Source organism: Hemicordylus capensis, chromosome 2 (genome assembly GCF_027244095.1).
Source record: "Hemicordylus capensis ecotype Gifberg chromosome 2, rHemCap1.1.pri, whole genome shotgun sequence".
In the NCBI taxonomy this organism is placed as follows: domain Eukaryota; kingdom Metazoa; phylum Chordata; class Lepidosauria; order Squamata; family Cordylidae; genus Hemicordylus; species Hemicordylus capensis.
Window position 1 is genome coordinate 272,498,793 of NC_069658.1, and position 20,535 is coordinate 272,519,327.

The window sequence follows — 20,535 nt, forward strand, 5'->3', positions numbered from 1 at the left end:
CTCTATCTGAGTAAAACAGAGGACTATTGGACCAACGCAAACACCTTTCCTCTATTGCAGTCATTAAGAAGGAAAGGAGGCATTCAGAACACTAAGAAACACACAATCAAAGAATAATACATTGTAACTAACACCATCATGTGCTAGGCACTCATGTGGATTAAATCAAACAGGCTTTGAGAGCTTGAACTTACACAGGCAAGTGATCATGAACAATAGCAGCTGATCCCCTGTGGCTTAATATTCTTTCCAACATGATCTCTCTCCATCTGACCTCTCAGTGCCTGTCCTAAACAGAAATTTGCCTAGCATCTTTAAAACATGTGTTTCATGTTTGGGTCTTCATTCATAACCTTGTTGAAGAGCATAAAACTGTTGGCTGGATAGAATCAAAAGTCCATCTAGTTCACCTTCTGCCAAAAAGCAGAGTTCAGCAGTCCTGGACAGTTTAGACTATAGCAGGGCTGCTCAACTTCGGCCCTCCTGCAGATGTTGGCATACAATTCCCATAATCCCCAGCTATTGGCCACTGTGACTGGGGATTATGGGATTTGTAGTTCAAAAACAGCTGGGGGGCCTAAGTTGAGCAGGCCTGGACTATAGCATGCCATAAGTAGGCAGCAGGTCCATCTCAGAGCAAACGGCTCCCAGTGACAAGTGAGCCAAGTCACACATTAAAGGGAAAAGAAACATACATGCACACACATAACAACCCAGAGTTTTTGACCTTGGGAAAAATCATTCTCAGTCCTAAATTCTGCAATCAAGCAGGTCTTCAGCAGTAGTGCAACTCATCCACAGAATCTTCAACAACAAGTGGGAGGAGTTGTAACTTCATGCCTCCCAACACCTTCCCAAGCTCCTAAAAGTAAAGTGTGCCATCGAGTCAGTGTCAACTCCTGGCAACCACAGAGCCCTGTGGTTGTCTTTGGTAGAATACAGGAGGGGTTTACCATTGCCTCTTCCCGCGCAGTAAGAGATGATGCCTTTCAGCATCTTTCGATATCACTGCTGCCCAATATAGGTGTTTCCAATAGTCTGGGAAACATACCAGCGGGGATTCGAACTGGCAACCTCTGGCTCAGTAGTCAAGCCATTTCCACATTGCACCATTAGGTGGCTCCCCAAGCTCCAAATTCTTAGTCAAAGATAAAAATATCAACTGCCTAGGTCCAGAAAAATTTGCAGAACAGCTGAAGGCCTGCTCTGTCTTAGCTAGCTCCCAGATCGACATATGGATTATGTAGCTACACATAATTTATATGTAGCTCTCCAGTAGCTAGACTATATCAACTGCTAGGAGACATCATAAATTACCTTTGCATATTAGCATCTCTTTCTATCCTCCCTGTCTTTTCCCCTCTGTGTCTCATTTGTATATGAGGAGGGACTTGGTCTTTAAGAATTCTCTGTGAAGGGCTTAGTTTACAAAAACAAAAACACAGTCATGGTGCTTGATCACTATCACAGTATATAATTCCTATGCTCGTTTCTGCATTTTTTCTTGGAACGCTAAAGGCAATCGGTCACACTCTAAGTACCTGCACCTGTAACCAGTCTTGTCCACTATATATCTTTTATTTTGTTATCTTCTCATTCTGCCTGGGACAATGATCTGTATAACTGCAAAATTAATAAAAAAAGAAGCATATCCATTCAATAATTTGCCTTTCATATTAGTTTCATTTTGTTTTGTTTTAGTATAGATAATGATCATTACAAAACCAGTGTAGGTTTCAAATTTCCACAACTGTTCCTAATAATAATAATAATAATAATAATAATAATAATAATAATTAATAGTATCTATTCAATTATAATGACTATAATAGTATTGTCCATCAGGACAAAAGAACTGCCTTGCAGGACCAGATCAAAAGACAATCTAGCTCCATCTTTTGCCAACAATGGGCCGTCAAATGCTTCTGGAAACTCTTAAGCAGGATGTGTTGGTATCAACCATCTCCTATCTCAGCATCTGGCTAGCCAACACCATCATGGCCTTTTAATGGACTTTTAAAAAAAAAGTCTGCCGTGCATGCGCAAATGTCCTCTGAGAGGCCATGGGCCATGCTAGGCTTCACAGAGGCCATTTGCGCATGCATGGCAGTGGGCAGCATGGCCACCGCGCAAACGTATGGAGGCCCGAATGGGCCAAAAAGAGCAGCCAGATGGGCCGAGGCAGAGATACCGAGGCCAGAGGGGGGAGGGGGAACCTTCAAGGAACCCCCCCCCATCCTAGAGGAAGCCCCCCCCAAAGGGGCTAAAGGTAGAAGAGCATTTTAAAAAAATTAAAAATTGTGAACCCCCGAAACCATCAGGGGGTGGGTGGGTGGGTTTCGGTCTGGGGTCGGACCGAACAGGGGGTGGTTCGGTTCTACCCCGGAACTGTCAACCCGAATTGGTTTGACGTAGAACCGGAACCACCTCTGAACTGTTCGCACATCCCTACTTGTCGTCCCTTACCATACCCCCACTTCCTTTCTTTCCCAACCCTGATCCTGGTGGAAACCCTACTACAAATTGTATGGTGCATGTATTTTCTACCTCAAGCCAAATTCCAATTTAGTTTGGGGAAGGAAAGTGTCCCAAAAGAGATCATCCGAAGAAAGGGTGTTTCACAATACCAAAACATTCAAGCCCTGTTCAGACATTATGTTGTACAAGTGTATAGATGTCCATATAGTTGTACATGTTTTTGTTGTGAATGACTGTACCTGCGTTCATTTTAGAGCTGAACCTGGGTGCTGGTCCCCCAAATGCATGGGACACATAGGAAGTGTACAGCATAACATGTGAATAATGGTACTTGTGTACAGATCTGTACTTATGTGCAGATCTTTACCTGTGTTCACTGTACACCTGTATGAGTATTCAACATACTGTCTGAATAGGGTTTCAGAGTTTGACAAAACACTTTCACATGGAGGTGAACTGTCTGTTTTGAGTAGATGCGTTGCTGGGCCAAAAAAAAGAGCACCCCAGTAAAAAGCAAAGTCAAGAGAATTCTGGGATTGTTTTGTGTCAGCACTACTTTTTGTTTACAGACAAAAGCTCTAAATGATCTATAAAGGCAAAGCCCCATCATGACTTTACTTTGGGGCATTTACTAGTGTTTAGATGACAATGGCCTCGAAGGACTAAGTTGCAGTGTCACTTCTGTATGGATTCTGCCAGTAACAATATGCCCACAATAGGATTTTGCCCCAGTTATCTGGATAAGGATAAGCTAAAAGGCCTCAGTTTCCTCAAAGGGAAAGTACTCCATCACCTTGTTCATTTTAATTGCCCTTCTTGGTAACTTTTCCAGCTTTATGATATCCTTTTAAAGATAAAAACACAGTATTCTGAATACTGCTGCATCATGGCCTTAAGATACTTGCAGTTTTATCATCAGTGCCTTTTTTAGTAACCCCTAACTATCTGCTTTTATCACTTCCACAGCACACTGATTTTTCAGTAGGTTTTCCTCTATGACCCCAAGATCGCTTTTTTGGATCATGACAACCTATTTAGGTCCCATCAATACCATTAGTCCTGGTGTGCATCGAAATGCACTTTCTTACATTAGATCTCATTTGCCATTCTGTTGTCCATTCACACAATTTGGAGAGCCCTTTTGAGTTCTTCGAATTTAACTCCTGAATAATTTGGTGTCATCTGTAAATCTGGCTACCTCCCTGTTCTATCTTGATCATTTCTAAATAAGTGTAATAGCACCAGCCCTGAAACAGATCTAATCAAGTTCATTTTCTACATGAATGAATGACAAATTTCTCTGGTGTAGAGAATGGCAGTCAGTCATTTGAACACAGTCCTGGATGATGGAATGGAAATTTCAGAAACTCAATATTGCAGGTGACATGCAAGAGGCAACTGTCAATTCTCCAAGTAATTATTTCTTGCTGAAGTGAATAACAGTGCCCTTTACTATGTACCTAGGTAGGTAACTTGGACTAAGCCCCAACTACATGCTTTCTCGGTTCCCGAGGGCCCAGCTGGTTCTTCATGCTAGGCATCTTCCATTGGTTTAAAGGGAGCAGCTAATGTTCCCCTCAACCAGTTAGTTGAGTGATTCGTGAATTTCATAAAAGTCTTTAGTCTTTACAGTTACAGGTAGTCCCAGCCTAACAGAAAGGCCCTGAGGCAGACCTTTCAGAACTGTCAGACTGGGCTTAGTGTGCTACTCTTGGTATTTCTAAGACTCTTCGTGCTATGTTGAAAATCCCTTAATATACCACACATTTCCTAACTCTGTTCTTCATACTAAGGAAAAGAGTTGTCGCTCATTACATTTTCTTTGGTTTCGAACCTGCTCCAGTAGAGTTATCAGAGCACTTGACACATGTAATGAAGCAATCACTTATCTTTTTACCCTTTCAATATACCTCATGCCCCCAGCTGATGCAAATGTCTTATCATTCCTGTCTTCCCCAGATAGAAGAGATGCTGAGTTTGTCCCATTTCAGCAGCAGGTTCCTGATCAATAAGGAAAAGAGAGTAGAGATGTACAAACTGATTCGAGTTTGAATCAATTCAAGAGCAAATCAGGCAGTTTCAAGTGATTCAAAGTCAAAATGAAACACTCCTAAAATAAAAGGCCTGATTCGTGTTCAAATTGAAATGACCATGATTCAAGCTTGAATCGATTTGAGTGATTTGAGCACCATCTGATGGGCTTTCCCCCCTTGCTTATTGGTTTTCTGGCACAGGCTTATGATTGGCTTGGGATTTCCTTGCTTCTTGGTTGGCTTGTTATCATACAAATCAAGTGTTGTCATGGGCACCTATTACCCCATTAGCTGGGGGGAGGGAGAGGGAACAAAAAAGGAGGGAATTTCAAAATGTTTTCAAAGGGGAGGGGAAGCAGAGAGAGCCCTTAGTGTGCTCTTGAAGTGGATATATCAGGAGAAGAGGGAGAAAGGAATCAAAGAAGGTTTAATTTTGTTATTTTATTTTCTCAGCACTGAGTATAATATGCTGTGCTGTTGCTGCTATATTATTGACTATCTAGTTTTGCTGGAATTCAGATTGACAAAGGCAGAACTTGGGCACCTTCCTTCCTTGAGTTGTGGTTTAGTCTGTTTATGAGATGGTGTTGTGGCAAGAAATGGACAACGTGACAGTTCAGCTCTATGTGTGTGTATGTGTGTGTGATATTTTCTTGGAGATTGCTGTGAGATGATCCCCATGTCTGGCCTTGAGACAAACTTGTGCTTGACTCACTGCTCTGATCTGCTCTGCAATCTGCATTCTGCATTGCAAGGTCTATTCAGTCAACATGTGGCTGAAGATGTTCTAGTTGAGCACATGGCTATGCTTGCTGCTAAGGGTGCTTCTGTGGCAGCTGTTGCAATGCTGAAGGAGTCATAATTGTGTGAGGGAGAGCAATTTGTGCCAATGATGTTACTGCAGTGCTGGCAGTGGATTCTGGGTCAGTGATTATTTTTTGGCCTTTATTATTTATTTATTTATTTAACATAGTTATATACTGCCCAAATCGCAAGTCACTGGGTGGATTACAACAAAGCATTAAAAAACAACAAATAAAAAAGGCTAAAACATGTTCTGTGTAGGGAGGGACAGATTCCTTTCACTGTGTGCTTCTAATCTGCAGTGTTTTGCAAGGCAGGGAAATAAAACACATTGCAAATTGTAATGCAAAACATGTGTGTACTCTGTGAGTGCAGTTTGTTTCATCCAGAGGTAACAATGGGGAACTTGAAATACCCCATTGTTCCTCATAGGTAGGTCCTATGGACACCAAAATGGGTTGGGTAGTATAGCATGATAGTTGCCAAAAAATGGACAAGTGGGCAATTTTAAAGAAAATTTTAACCTTTCCCCAAAACCCCCATAGGATTCTTTGAGGTTTATTGGGAAAGGTTAAGAATTCATTTAAAATCACTCACATGCCCATTTTTTGAGTGTGTTGGGTGCTAGGTAGCACCTATCATGCCATACCACACAACCCACTTTGGTGCCCCTAGGACCTACCCATAGGGAACAATGGGGTGATTTGAGTTTCCCATTGTTCCCTATGACCAAATAACTTGAATTGATTTAAGTTGATTCATCAAAACAGCTTTGCTATTTGATTCAAGCTCAAATCAAATCGCAAAATCATATTCATTCACATCTCTTAAAAAGAGTATCTCTTGCTGCTTAACTTTGCCAAGTTTGCTCCTTTTGCAAAGACGGGGTGTTTGGATAGTGGTAGAATGAAGGTTATGCATGTAGTAAAAAGGAAAGCAAGGCAAGGGAGTTCTGAGCTGTCTCAAAATGCTAAAATCTCTGTCAACAGTTCCAACAGATCTGGAACATATGAGTCACTTTAATAGAAGAAAGCAAATACATTGCTAAAACCAATCTGTCTTGACATGTGCTCTTATCACAACCACTATTAAAATATCATTAGAGTACCATTCATATGGTCCAAATCTAGATGTATTTATGATAGAGTACAAGAGGATACAACAGGGCATGGAGAGATCATGAATTCAACTTAATTCAATTTTTAATCTCAAGGTGATAAAAATTGCTGATTCACGAAAGAAGAATGTATCTACACACACACAATCATTTTGCTATTTTGCTACAATGAACTGCAATGGTACTGAGTATGACCGAGGCTCAAATACAGGGTAAGGCAACACTTGCACTAAAGCCAAGGGGGAAATTGCCCTAGTAAATGATAGCGGTTGAATAATCTCCCACAATCTTCATGCACGTACTAATTTAAGAAAATGTGTTAGAATCTGCTCTGTAGACACTGACTCTGAAGGAAGAAAGCTGAAATTTTTCAGCTTCTCAAAATGAGTCCTGGGAAATGAGATAATTTTAACTTATTGAGGTTTTCAGCTTTAAGAGATAAGACTACAGAATTTCGATTCTGCCTCTAAAAAGGGGGCTAAATATAACGTATTGTATCTCCATGGATACACTTCCTTTGGTTGTCTTAATTTGCAATATAACCCTGTCTAATGTGTTGCCCTTCACCATTATAGTCAGTTTTGCCACATTTGAATATTAAATAATAAATATAATAATTATATAAGCTGCTTTACATGAAGTCATGTCACTGGTACATCTAGCTCATAGTCTACTCCGACTGACAGTGGCTCTCCAGGGTCTTACACAGAGGTCTTTCCCAGTTCTTTTAACTGGAGTTCTTGGGGATGGAAACATGAAAACTTCTGCATATAAAGCTTAAAGTTCCAGAAAATGTTTCACTGATTATTTTAAATGGTGTAGCGGGATTGATTGCTGCTGTTCTGCTTTTATTTTATTTTTTGTTTTATTTATTGTTGTCAACTGCCCTGGGATGACTTGTTCTAAAGGGGAGGATATAAGAGCTGAAACTAAGTAAATAAGAACATGTCCTCTATCACTGAACTGCGGCCTTCCCCTGTTTACTCTTTTAACATCAGCTTAACTCAAGTGTTAGAATTTAAAACTTGTTTGACTTCCATTGACTTCCATGAGGAGACATAGCTCAGTGGCAAACCACATGCTTTGTATATGCAAAGTCACAGTTTCAATCCCTAAAGTCTCCATCTAATATACTCTAAGGTAGTAGGGCTGGGAAATACCTCCATCTAAGAATTGCTGCAAAGCAGCACTGGGCTAGATGGACCAATGGACCAGATGGACCAACCCATTATAGGGCAGTTTCATACTAGTTAAAACCCACATATACTTTCTCCAAATTCTCCTTCTCCCTGTTTTGCTCTTTCCTTCTGTTGTTGTTGTTGTTGCTGCTGCTGCTGCTGCTGTTGCTGTTTTTGCAATGTTAATTTTCATTTCACATAACCTGAACCAAATTGATTTCTGCTGATTTATATCCACCAGAGTGCACACAGTACTTATAACCTTTTTTAAAATTCATCCTCACTTCAGTCTGATCCAACAGGTAATGGTCCCATTTTACAGATTGCAAGCCTAGGTAATTGGCTCCAGGCTGACCAATGAATTCATGGTTGAACAGGCACTGGAAACCATCTCTTTTGCATCAGGGCTCAATATTTTTAACTCATATTAACCCTTTATCCACCTTCAACAAAGTTTCCTTTACCAAGAATAGTAAATGTGAAATCTTCAACTCCCTTTCTTGTCTAACATGGATAATTAATAACATGGATAAGAGAGGCCAGCATGGTATAGTGGTTAGAGTGCTGGACTAGGACCGGAGAGACCCAAGTTCAAATCCCCATTCAGCCATGATACTTGCTGGGTGACTCAAGGCCAGTCACTTCTCTCTCAGCCTAACCTACTTCACAGGATTGTTGTGAGGAGAAACTTAAGAATGTAGTACACTGCTCTGGGCTCCTTGGAGGAAGAGTGGGATATAAATGTAAAATAATAATAATAATAATAATAATAATAATAATAATAATAATAAATAAGGCATAAGAGAAGAAAAGGACAAAATAGAGAACTTTCAGCAAATTGCAACGTGATGCAATAAACCAAGGCAATAATATACAAACTTGACTCATCATCCAGACACCAACCTATCTCACCCAACTAATAAAAGTAAGGAAGCAACCCCTGCTAACTGGGCAAAGAGGCACCTTTTAACGTGGTGATTCTCTTTATTTAGCAGGGGGAGAGTAACTGGCCCTATCCACCCCCAGCACAGTACCTCCAGTGACTGTTGCTGGTGTCTATCTTATGTTTCGTTTTAGAATGTGAGCCCTTTGGGGACAGGGTTCCATCTTATTTATTTGTTATTTCTCTTTGTAAACCGCCCTGAGCTATTTTTGGAAGGCCGGTGTAGAAATCGAAATCATCATCATAATAATAATAATAATCATCATCATCATCTGACCTTCCATCAGCAAACTCTCCAGCCAAGTCTTCTACAGCTGTGTCACCCTGATACCTTTCTACCTCCTTATGCTCTAATGGGCTAATAATAGCTTTGTGGCACAACAGAACTGAATGAATCTTATTCCCTATGAATATCCTAGACACTTTCTAGTTTAGAAAGGTCATTTGTAGAAGTGGAGCCATTTGGGGTCCCTAAAGCTTTACTTCCAATGGCCTGCATTTGATTTTGTTAAAAACAAAAATAGACTTTTTTTTTTAAGCACTTCGCACAAGAAGTTCACTTGGCTTGATAATGGGCAATGGGAAAGAAAGCAAATGTGCTTCAGTTGCCTGATTTCCTTGACAAAACACACTACCCCAAATGGATTTGCTGTCCTTGTCAAGATGAGAGATGACCATGTCCTTGGAACTGAAACTGCCTACCGATATTATTTTCATTTGCTCCCAAACTGTATTGCCTGATTCAGAGTCTACCTGAGTGCCCCTCGCCCATTCATGGTTTTTTCTCTTTTGAAATGCCAGTTTGTTACTGGTACTGTAGTAACACTTTTGCAAATGCATCGTGTAGGTAACATTAGTACTTTGCTAGAAAGGAACATTTATCTTCCCACAAGAGTAAACTTATATTCATTCAGAAAAACAAAAGTATTTGTCATAAACATGCTTTCCAGGCTAGGCTTTAGTGGGCTCCTAGTGTTCGTGTGTTCTTTTTGTCAAATCACTTACTTCCTGAATAGCCCTCCTGAGTACAAGGCAAATAATCCAGAACTGTGACAATAGGCAGAATAATTTACTATTTTCCTTAAATATATCAGCCTGTTATTCACATAGTATTCAGGGAACGTAAGCATAACAATTAGAAACTCAAATGTACTTTAATCCAAAGAGTCCAAGAGTCCAAACCTTAGTACTATATTACTATACTCTGGAAGAAGACTTTATGGTACAACCCAGAACAATTAAATTAGTGAGAGTTTTGTCTTGGACTTCCATGAGATGCACACTGCATCATTAGGCTACAATGTTATGCATACTCCCCACCCCACAAATCCTCATTCAGCTCAATAGGATTTACTTCTATGTTTAGATTAGAACTGATCTCTGGAAATAAAATTGCTATGCATCACAGCAGACAGTGTGCTTGGGTTCAGAAGCTAATATTCTGGAGCTAAGAAATCATGTGTTGAAAATCCCTGCTTTGACAGAAACTCACTGGTTGACCTTGGGAAAATCACTTACTGTCTCTCAGCCTCAGTTCCTCATCTGATAAGTTTAGATACTAGTTGCCTCACTGGGATGTTTGCCAGGACAACTAAGATAACAATGCGAAAACATTTTCATATATTGAACATGCTAAATAATAACTAGAAAACACATTGACTACTGGATGCAGGATAACAATGACTGAATTAAGTACCTATCTTCTTCTTCTTCTTCTTCTTCTTTTTTTGAAAGAGCCTATCCAGAAGGCCAGGGTGACAACAGAGTAGTAAACACATGGATAGTGAGGACTTTCATTCCCCTTACAGTTTATTCAAACCTTGGTTGTGTTTTAAAAAGTTATTTAAATGTTTTGTGTGTGTGTGTGTGTGTGTGTGTGTTCTTTCAGCCAACTGTTTGATACAGTATGCTAAAATTCAACACAAAATGTGTGCTCTGCAGGTACTACTGCATCTGGTCAAAGAATTATGCAGAACTCATCTGTGATGCTGTTTGCAATTGGGGGGGAAAGGAAAGAAAAAGAAAGTGAGCTGAACTTAGCATGAAGCATGTTATGCTATTGTTAGACATCAAATGCTGCACCAAGGAGGCTTATGACTGGGGCTCCTCCAGCAGGGACACAAAAGCTTTGATGCAATAATTGGTTCTCACAGTAGCATAAGCATGGCAGACAACTGGGCCAGCATAACCTTTGCTCAGATCTCCTGGAGAGCTACGGCTGCTCCGCTGTTTCTCCCAGGAAGGTGCAGCACCAGTCACCTTGGAAGAAAGGAACTAGAGGGAAATGCAGAAGGGAATGAAGGAGCCCTTCAGGACTGGAGAAACACGTGCCCCTCATTCTTTGCTTTTGCTTTTTGTAGCATGTTAACTTTGTTTTAAAGGGCCAGGCCCCCTCTGGCAATTGCTGCAGTTACATAAGGCACAAGGGGAAAGCAGCCAAGAGAGGATATGGATCATCTGACTAAAGAGAAGGGACTCTTGTTGTCCATTGCCAGCGGTATCATGAGCTAGGCAACAATGCAGGGTGGATCTAAGACTCTGTCCTCCAGAGTGCACCAGTTATCCAGTGAGTGCATTGTTTTCCCCATGTTCCCTTTGTGGAGATTCCTGCTTAGTTTCCCATGCCCTCTCAATGGCCAAAAGTGCCCGGGGTCACAAGGCCTCTTCTGATGTCTTGGGTTCCCCTCATGCCCTTCCTGCTCCCTCACCTCCTGCTGCATTCTGCTGCTGCAGGCTACTCCCAGCCTTAGCTCAGCCAGCCAGATTCCAGCTCTGGAGTGTAGTGGACACAGGGGGTTGGACTTGGACCAAGAAGAGTTGGGTTCAAAATCTCACTCAGTCCTCTCTCTCTCTCTCTCTCTCTCTCTCTCCTCAGACAACTTCTTTCTCTCTCCACCTCAGGGACTCCCAAGAGCCTCCCTCAAGGGTTTGTTGTGATGAGAAATGAGATCATGCTTGCAAATACACTTTTCATACAAGAGACAGGAGGACTGGCAAGACTGGCAATTCACCTCTAGCCCTGTGTCCACTGGCTGGTGGGGAAACTTGGCTGGGGAAGGCCAGCCCCCTGCCCTCATTGCCCAGCCACGCCAAAGCTTCTCTTGGCTGGGAACTTTCAGCTGCAACATCAAGGGTCTCTCCAGGGCTGCCTTTTCACTCCCCCCCCTTCCCCGATGCCTGCTCCGCCGCCCCTTTATGCCGAGCGCTAGGTGATGCTTATCTCAGCCCCCTCCCCACAGAGGCATCTTCGCCGGTCTATTGTTCTCCCCAGACAGGCTTTACCTTCTGCTGCCTCCTGGCCATGTCAGTGGGCTGCTTGGCATTGAAGGGGTAGGCGATGCACCTCATGACAAAGACATAGAGCTGCAGTTTCTTCTTCCTCTCTTCCTCCTCCTTCTGCAGCCTCTCGAGCTCTTCCTTCTCCTTCTCGCTCACGACCGAGGGGCTCGGGCTGGAAGGCCGGACGCTGCTTCCACTCCGGCTGCTGGGCTGCAGCCCGCCGCCACCCCCAGAGCTCTCGCTGGTCCGGCTGGGCGAGAGCCGTGCCCCGGAGGCAGCCGGGGCCAGCACCTCCTTACTGCTCTCCTCTTCCACAATCTCGTCCGATTCCTCTTCGCTCGACGACGGGTCCAACATGTTGGCTGCAACTCCTCCTTTGCTCTAAGGTGCAAACGACAAAAGAATTAAGGGGGAGGCAGGTGGCGGCGGCAGTGGCAACAGCACAAAGCCTCCGCTGTACTTCCAAGATGCCCTCCTCCCCTTCACGGTCTCATCCGGCTCCTCTGCCAGAGGGTGCCCGGCAGTCCTAGCAAGCCTCTGCCGCCTCCTCCTCCCTCTGCCACCTAAGCTCAAGGCACAGCCACAATCACCAGCCGAGCTCAAGAGAGGACGCGCCGGAGAAAGGATGCCCGATAATGTAAGCTGTCAATGCAGCTGAGAGCCGAGAAGGCTCCACCACCGCCTTCCCAATTGGAGCGAGAGCAAGCGAGCGCTTACGTGGGTTTATGACTTTAACTCTCGCCTGCCCAAGGCTGGCTCTGGTGCCTGCTGCACCGAGGGAGGGAGGAGGGAGGGACGGAGAGAAAAGCGTCGGGATCAAAGGCTGTTCGGCCAGGGCTCAACAGGGAGGCACGTTCCCTCCCTCCTGCGGTCGATCTGTTAATACAGAGAGGCAGATGGCGTCTCCGACGCTCTCTCTCCCGCTCACTCCAAGCCAATACACCCGAAGGGCGGCAGGAGCTGTCCAGGGTGCTAGCTCTAAGCAGCCGACTGCAGATGCATTGAAGCGCCCGGCGCAGCGGCTACAACACCACTGCCCACCCAGCCAGTCTGCGCAGGCTCAGTACTCCTTTCTCCTCCTCTTCCTCCTCACTCCCTGCACATGAGTGTTGCACATGAGTATTTTGGAAAGTGAAGCCACAAAGAAGCAGTTGCCCTTACCTCGCTTCCTAGCGCTGAATGTTTTCTTAATTGATCCCCCCCCCCCGCCTCGCTTGACCTCAGATCATAGAGCGGGGCACGGAAATGCTGTGCGAGTTTGAAAATAAAGCATAAGAGGAAGAGTGAAAGGAACAGGATGTGTACGTCGGCGGGAAAAGTTCGGGGATGAAAGTGAAGATCAGCAGGCAGGGATTGCTAGGAATGCGCGGAGGAGACTCCTCGGTAGCCACGGGATAATAAGACCGAATCGGGCGCGGGGGGAGTGGCAGAGGAGATAGGGCATGAACCACTTAGAAAGTGTAAGGAGTGGTCCAGAAAGTCCCAGGGCCAGGGGACTGGGAAGATGCAAGAAGGAGCCACAGTGGGGCTACGAAAGGCAGATGAGTGAATGCATGTTATTATGGGGAAGGAAGAGCAGGTCGGGATAGAAGGAGGTGGGTAAATCCGGAGATCAGAACGTGGAAATGAAAAGGCAAATTGAGGGGAGAGCCCTTTCCACCCTCTGCCTAAAATCTCGAGTCACTCATTGAACCCAAATATAAGAAGTGTCCCATTGGATTAGCCCAAAAGTATATCTGGTTCATCATCCTGTTTCCCACAGTGACAAACCAGAAGCCCCAGAGAGGCTCACAAACAGGACAGGAAAACAATAGCCCTCCCTGTTGTCAATGGTAGTTCAGAACAGGCAAGAGTACTTTTCCCACAATGCACAATTTATTAATGGGATTCAATGCAAAAAGGTATGATGGTGGCCTAAGGGCAATTAGACAAATTCATATAGAAAATTAATCATGTAAGGAACTATTAGCTATGATGGCTAAATGGAACCTCCATGTGCCGAGGCACTATGCCTCTGAGTACCAGTTGCTGGTGGTGTCAACAACATCAGAGATCTATGGCCTTCATACCCTGCTTCAGCCACCCAGGGCTCTCAAATTATGGCCATCAGCAAATGTTGGCCTACAATTCCCAACATCCTAGACTACTAGATGTTGTGAATGTGGATGATGGGAGTTGTAGTCTAAAAACATCTGGGGAGCTGCAGTTGCAGTTGCACTCTATACCCCACCCCAACACATTGCTTGCTGCAGTTCTATGACCATCTTAACTTCCACACCATAAGAAAAGCCCTGCTGGATCAGGCCCAAGGCCCATCTAGTCCAGCATCCTGTTTAACACAGTGGCCCACTAGATCCCACTGGAAGCCTACAGGCAGGAGTTGAGGGCATGCCCTCTCTCCTGCTGTTACGCCCCTGCAACTGGTATTCAGAGGCATCCTGCCTTTGAGGCTGGAGGTGGCCTATAGCCCTCTAACTAGTAGCCGTTGATAGACCTCTCCTCCATGAAGTTATCCAAACACCTCTTAAAGCCATCCAGGTTGTTGGTTGTTACCACATCTTGTGGCAGAGAATTCCACAAGTTTCATGGGATGACCCCTGTTTCTAGTGTTGAGAGGGAGAAGAATTTCTCTCTATCTATCCACTTTCTCCACACCATGCATGATTTAATAGACCTCTATCATGTCTCCCAGCAATTGTCTTTTTTCTAAACTAAATAACTCCAGGTGTTGCAGCCTTTGCTCATAAGAAAGGTGCTCTAGGCCCCTGATCATTTGGTTGCCCTCTTCTGCACCTTTTCCAGTTCTACAATGTCCTTTTTTAGATGTGGTGACCAGAATTGTATGCAGTACTCAGGTGTGGCCACACCATAGTTCATGATAATATTAGCATCCCCTCCCCCCAATCCCTTTCCTAATGATCCCTAAGATGGAATTGGCCTTTTCCACAGCTGCCATACTTTGAGTGGACTCTTTCAATGAGCTGTCCACTATGACACCAAGATCCCTCTCCTGGTCAGTCACTGATAGCTCAGATCCACCAACATATACTTGAAGTAGGGTGCTTTCGTCCCAATGTGCACCAGTTTACACTTGCCAGCACTGAACCACATTTACCTTTTTGTCGCCCACTCAATCAATTTGAAGAGATCCTTTTGGAGCTCCTCACAATCCATTTTGGATTTCACTCCCCGAAGGAGTTTGGTATCATCTGCAAATCTGGCCACCTCACTGCTTACCCCAACTTCTAGATCATTTATGAATAAATTAAAAAGCACCAGTCCCAGTACAGATCCCTGGGGGACTCCACTTCTTAATCCCCTCATTGTGTAAACTCTCCATTTATCCCTAACCTCTGTTTCCTCTCCTTCAACCAGTTAGCAATCTACACATGTAAAGGTAAAATGTGCTGTCAAGTCGATTTCGATTCCTGGCACTCACAGAGCTCTGTGATTTTCTTTGGTAGAATACAGGAGGAGTTTACCATTGCCTCCTCCCGCACAGTATGAGAGTATGCCTTTCAGCATCTTCCTATATCACTGCTGCCCGATATAGTACCAGCGGGGATTCTAACTGGCAACCTTCTGCTTGTTAGTCAAGCATTTCCCCACTGCACCTCTTAAGGTGACTAATCCTTGTCCCCTTATCCTATGACTGCTAAGTTTTCTCAGGAGTCTTTGATGAGGAACTTTGTTGGAAGCTTTTTGGAAGTCCGTGTCAACTGGATCACCTTTATCCACACACTTGTTTACACTCTCAAGGAACTCCAAAAGGTTTGTGAGGCAAGATTTACCTTTACAGAAGCCATGCTGGTTCTCTCCCAGCAGGGCCTGTTGTTCTGTGTGCTTTATCCTTGAAGATGCTTTCCATCAATTTGTCTGGAATGGACTTTAAGCTAACCAGCCTGTGATTTCCCAGATTGCCTCTGGATCTCTTTTTGAAAATTGGTGTTACATTTGCTCCTTTCTAGTCCTCTGGTACAGAGCCTGATTGCAGGGGATTAGTTATATATTTTAGCAAGGAGCTCGGCAATTTCACATTTGAGTTCTTTGAAGACACTTGGATGGATGCCATCCAGCCCTGGTGATTTGGTAGTTTTCAGTTTTTCCAGACAATTTAGAACATCATCTCTTGTCACTTCTATCTGACTCAGTTCTCTAGCCTCCATCCCCGAAAAGTCTGGTTCAGGAACAGGTATATGCTCAGTATCCTCTGCCGTGAAGACAGATGCAAAGAACTCATTTAGCTTCTCTGCAACCTCCATGTCCTAATAACACCTTTCAATCCCTCATTGTCTAATGGTCCAACTGCCTCCCTGGCAGGTTTCCTGCATCTGATGTATTTAAAAAAGTTTTTGTTTTCCCCCTTTATGCTTTCAGCTAAATGTTCCTCAAACTCTCTTTTTGCCTCCCTTATTGTCACCTTGCATTTCTTTTGCCAGAGTTTGTATTCCTTTTTGTTCTCCTCATCTGGACAGGCCTTCTAATTTTGGAAGGAAGTCTTTTCTTTTATGGCTTCCTTGATGGTACCTTTTAGCCATGCTGCCATCCTCCTGGACTTAGTGGTACCTTTCCTCCTTTTGGGTACACAATCTAACGGGGCTTCTACTATTGTGGTTTTAAGTAAACTCCATGCATTCTGGAGTGAAGTGACTCTCTTGATTTTCTCTTTCAGCTTTCTTTTCACCATATTCCACCATTCAAGCAGCAAAAATTTTGTACGGTCTGCCTGGGTCTTCCAGCTGGACATTGGGTTGGTGAGGGATGCATCCAAGCAGAAATTTAACATGTGCTGCTCCCCATTACCTGCTAAAGATGCCCTTGAAGAAATTCTGCCTGATGCATTTCTACAAGGCATGGACAGTATTTATAGCTTATATGGTGCAGAAGTTAAAATGGGCACCTTTTAATTCACAATTTCCATCCTTTTTAGAGAACAAGTGAAAATTGAAAACATAACTTTCATCTTAAACTGAATTTTAAACTTGGATTATTGAACATTTATATAGAGTCAAGAGTAATCTGGATATTATTTAAAAAATATAGCCCCTGAATTTGAAGTGGGGGGAAAGCCTTCAAAGTTAGAAACTCTGCTTTTTTTCTTAGTTTAAAATAGATGCTGTGGTGGGTGGGGCTGTCATTAATATGTGATGCTGAAATGTGTCTTTCCAGGAAAAAGGGCTGAAACTGCATTAATTCCAGTCAGCCATGAGAATGCTGTGAATCCTGTTTGCAGTCTAATATGTGATGAATAATTTGGCAGATAACTGCTTAGAAATGTTAGAGGGGCAGATTTCAAGGGTATGTTTGGTTTCTTCTGTAGCCTAATGGGGTTGAATAGAACTAGCATGGTGTGAGGTTCGGAAACATTTTCTTGTGTCTTTCTCTTGGCTATGATTTCCTGTTTTGATGATTCTGCTGCATCAACTCAGATGCCAGGCTTTTCTCTAGGAAGGAAGTAGGAATGTTCTGATGAATTCTATGGGTGGCACCAGAGATCAATGTTAATCCTGAAAGAGACTGGGAAGAATCCATGGAAGCAACCACTTAGTGCTGCTTTGCCCGGTACTGTTTAATAGACGTTTTTTCTCTTAAATTTGCTTGTCAAAGGTTACAATCTTACACATACTTACTTTGGAGTAAGTCCTTTTGAACTGAATGGAACTTGCTTTTGAGCAAACAGACATGAGATTGTACTGATATTCTTGTAAAGAGGTCTTATTAGCTTTAAGTTACATTTTATCATGAAAGAAAGACATAAGGCTACTGGAGTCATGGGGATTGATAATTCTCATAATGAACTGTAGCATTGAGGCTCATTAGAGACACATGTGAACAAATATCTGATAACGTCAAGTGTATCTAAAGTGATATCCTTTACAACAAAATAATAATTATTATTATCATTATCATTATTACATACTGCTTTTCAACCAAAAAAAAGTTCTCAGAATTATATGGCTTTTCTTATGTGTATGAGAAAAGCATTCCCTATCCCAAAGTGGCTTATCATTTAAAAAGAAATACAAGGAACACATCAGCAACCACTGAAGGGATGCTATTGTGGGGCTGGATAGGGACAATTGCTTTCCTCCATTAAACATGAGAGCCACCAACTTAAAAGTTGCTCAGCTAGCAGGGGTTTAAAATTTAAGGGTCTTTCTGATGAGGCCAAATATGTAGGATGCATATAAATGAAGAGCGAGTCAGCATGTGGGAAGTTCTACAATTCTCTTACAGAAGCAAGGAGTCAAAATCATGATGATTCATCTCTCTGTGAATAGGAATAGGTGGAAGGGACAGGCATCAAGCAAAATATTTGCATATTCTGCTGTTTCTCATATACTTTGGTGGTAATACTTTTGACAGCAAACCTGGTTCTTCTTTTCCTTTACATTGTTCAAAGTAATACTGTCAGCTCTGCTTTACATACTACAAAGCTATTCATATAACCATACAGTTGTTTTCAGCCATGCAGTGGAAAACAGTTAGGGAAATCCCGTGTATTTGCTTATAATCTCTTTTCTGCCAGCCACTGACAAAATACTTGAGAATCACCGATTAACCTATTCCTACAATTCTCTGTGATAAACTTTATTCCAAATTTTTAAATTCTCTCTCTCTCTCTCTCTCTCTCTCTCTCTCTCACACACACACACACACACACTTTTCTGTCTGTGCTTTCACCATGTACAAGAATAGCTTTCACACAGTGACCAAAGCATCAGATACCCCATTACTCTGGGTATATTTCTAGATGATTATATTAGGGTTGCCAGCATTTTCCTAATGTGACTTCTGTGCCTTTACAAGGCAGGAATTCAATAGGGGAAGCTTTTCTCATGTCCATGACAAAAAAACTTTCAATAGAAGGCAATATTTTCTACCTTTGGCTCCAGCATGGCTGCACACCCAGGCCACCCTTGGCTATAAATATTCCCAGGTCAGACCTGGGTCTCTGCCAGGGCAACAGTTACATTCATTCTTACTGGTCTGATGCTGTCTACAAAGGAATCTTGCTGATTTCTTCACTGCTTCACTGCTGCTTCACTGCATTGTCTCCCTGCTGTCTGCCTCTATGTATCTTGCTTCTAGGCTGTTTAGATGGATGTCTTGGTTATGGCTTTGACCTGGTTTTAGTGTGCAGCTTTGTTTCCAGTTGACCCTAGTACATGACACTTGTGCAGTTCACTGTTGGGCCTTTCCAGCAAATTGCTCTTGAAGTTCCCTGGTAACTATGCTGAACCCTGAGCCTGCTGGTGTTCAGTTCACCAAAGATTCCAGTTTGAAATATTAGGGCCAGCAATCAGATACAAAGAGAGATGAGATTACAGAGATAATTTGTAATACTTTGGTGCAAATAGTATAATGGAATTTCAATAAACACAGCTAGCATTTCAGCACCATGGACAGGACACCATCTTTCTAGGTCTCGGTGCCAGGAGATTTTAGTTATCGATGTCTTATCATCAACAGTTTAGCTCCACCATGGTTGGCTCCTTTATAAATTACTGGGGTTAAGTAAGAAAATATATAGCATCCAGCAAATATTTTCTCCTTGAAAGTGCTTGGGGAACATTTCCTGTATTTGCTAGGCAATTGTTGAGGTCCTTTGTCAGCCAGTACTGAAGCACAGTGTGCTGAGTAGGGAACATAGGATTTCTGCCTTATACTGAGTCAGACCATTGGTCCATCTAGCTCAATATTGTCTACACAGACTGGCAGCGGCTTCTCTAAGGTTACAGGCAAGAGTTTCTTTGAGACTATCTTAGATATGCCAGGGAGGGAAGAACTTGGAACCTTCTGCATGCAAGCATGCAGGCACTTTTCCCAGAGTGGCCCCAGCTCCCAAGGGGATAATTCATGCTTGCAGTCACCTTAAGTGGTGCAGAGGGGAAATGCTTGATTAACAAGCAGAAGGTTGCCAGTTTGAAACCCCACTGGTATGTTTCCCAGACTATGGGAAAAACCTATATCGGGCAGCAGCAATATAGGAAGATGCTGAAAGGCATCATCTCATACTGTGTGGGAGGAGGCAATGGGAAACCCCTCCTGCATTCTACCAAAAGAAAACCACAGGGCTCTGTGGGTGCCAGGAGTAAAAATTGACTTGATAGCACACTTTTCCTTTACTACAAGACCAGTAAACATGCACTTGTCAAAGTTCAGTGTGATTTACACCAAGTCAGTGTGTATCAGATTTGAGCCAGAGCCAGCTATAAGCAGAGTTGCCAATTCTGACCCAAGCTATTTCTGAGGATGTTTCTTTCACCAGATCAAGCTATTCAGATTGCCAGGTTAGCTTTCAAGAATCACCTGGAGACTGATGCTGGTTCTTGGGGACTCTAGAAGAGACCTGGAGGGTTGGCAACCCTAGACACTGAAGCTATTATTGAGACTCCTTCCACAATTTCTTTTAGATGGAGTGCCAAAACTATCTTATTTCAGCAGGCTTCTTTGGAATGTTGTTTTTAGAGGGCATATTGTCATTTTCAAATTGATTCATGTCTTTGTTTCCCCTAAAATCCACAAAGAATGTTGTTGTGGCATCCAGTCCACCATCAGGTTTATGCTACAATGAACACTCTATCTATCTATCTATCTATCTATCTATCTATCTATCTATCTATCTATCTATTTGATTTCATTTCTATACCACCTTTCCAAAAATGGCTCCGGGTGGTTTACACAGAGAAATATTAGCCT

The 20,535-nt window shown here is 43.0% G+C and overlaps 1 protein-coding gene across 15 annotated transcripts in view; it reads right to left on the bottom strand.

Moving 5' to 3' along the window:
- CADPS (calcium dependent secretion activator) overlaps positions 1-12,840 on the bottom strand; it is a 544,177-nt gene extending 531,337 nt beyond the window's left edge. For 9 of the 15 annotated variants that reach the window (XM_053299050.1, XM_053299044.1, XM_053299046.1 and 6 more), the window contains exon 1: positions 11,836-12,496. In XM_053299050.1, the coding sequence (XP_053155025.1) occupies positions 11,836-12,189 (354 nt within the window). In that variant the 5' untranslated portion in view covers positions 12,190-12,496. Of the gene's footprint in view, positions 1-11,835; positions 12,498-12,549 lie in introns of those variants that run through there. The other 6 variants (XM_053299051.1, XM_053299043.1, XM_053299040.1 and 3 more) reach the window with 3 other exon arrangements.
- Between the last annotated feature and the right edge of the window lie 7,695 nt (positions 12,841-20,535).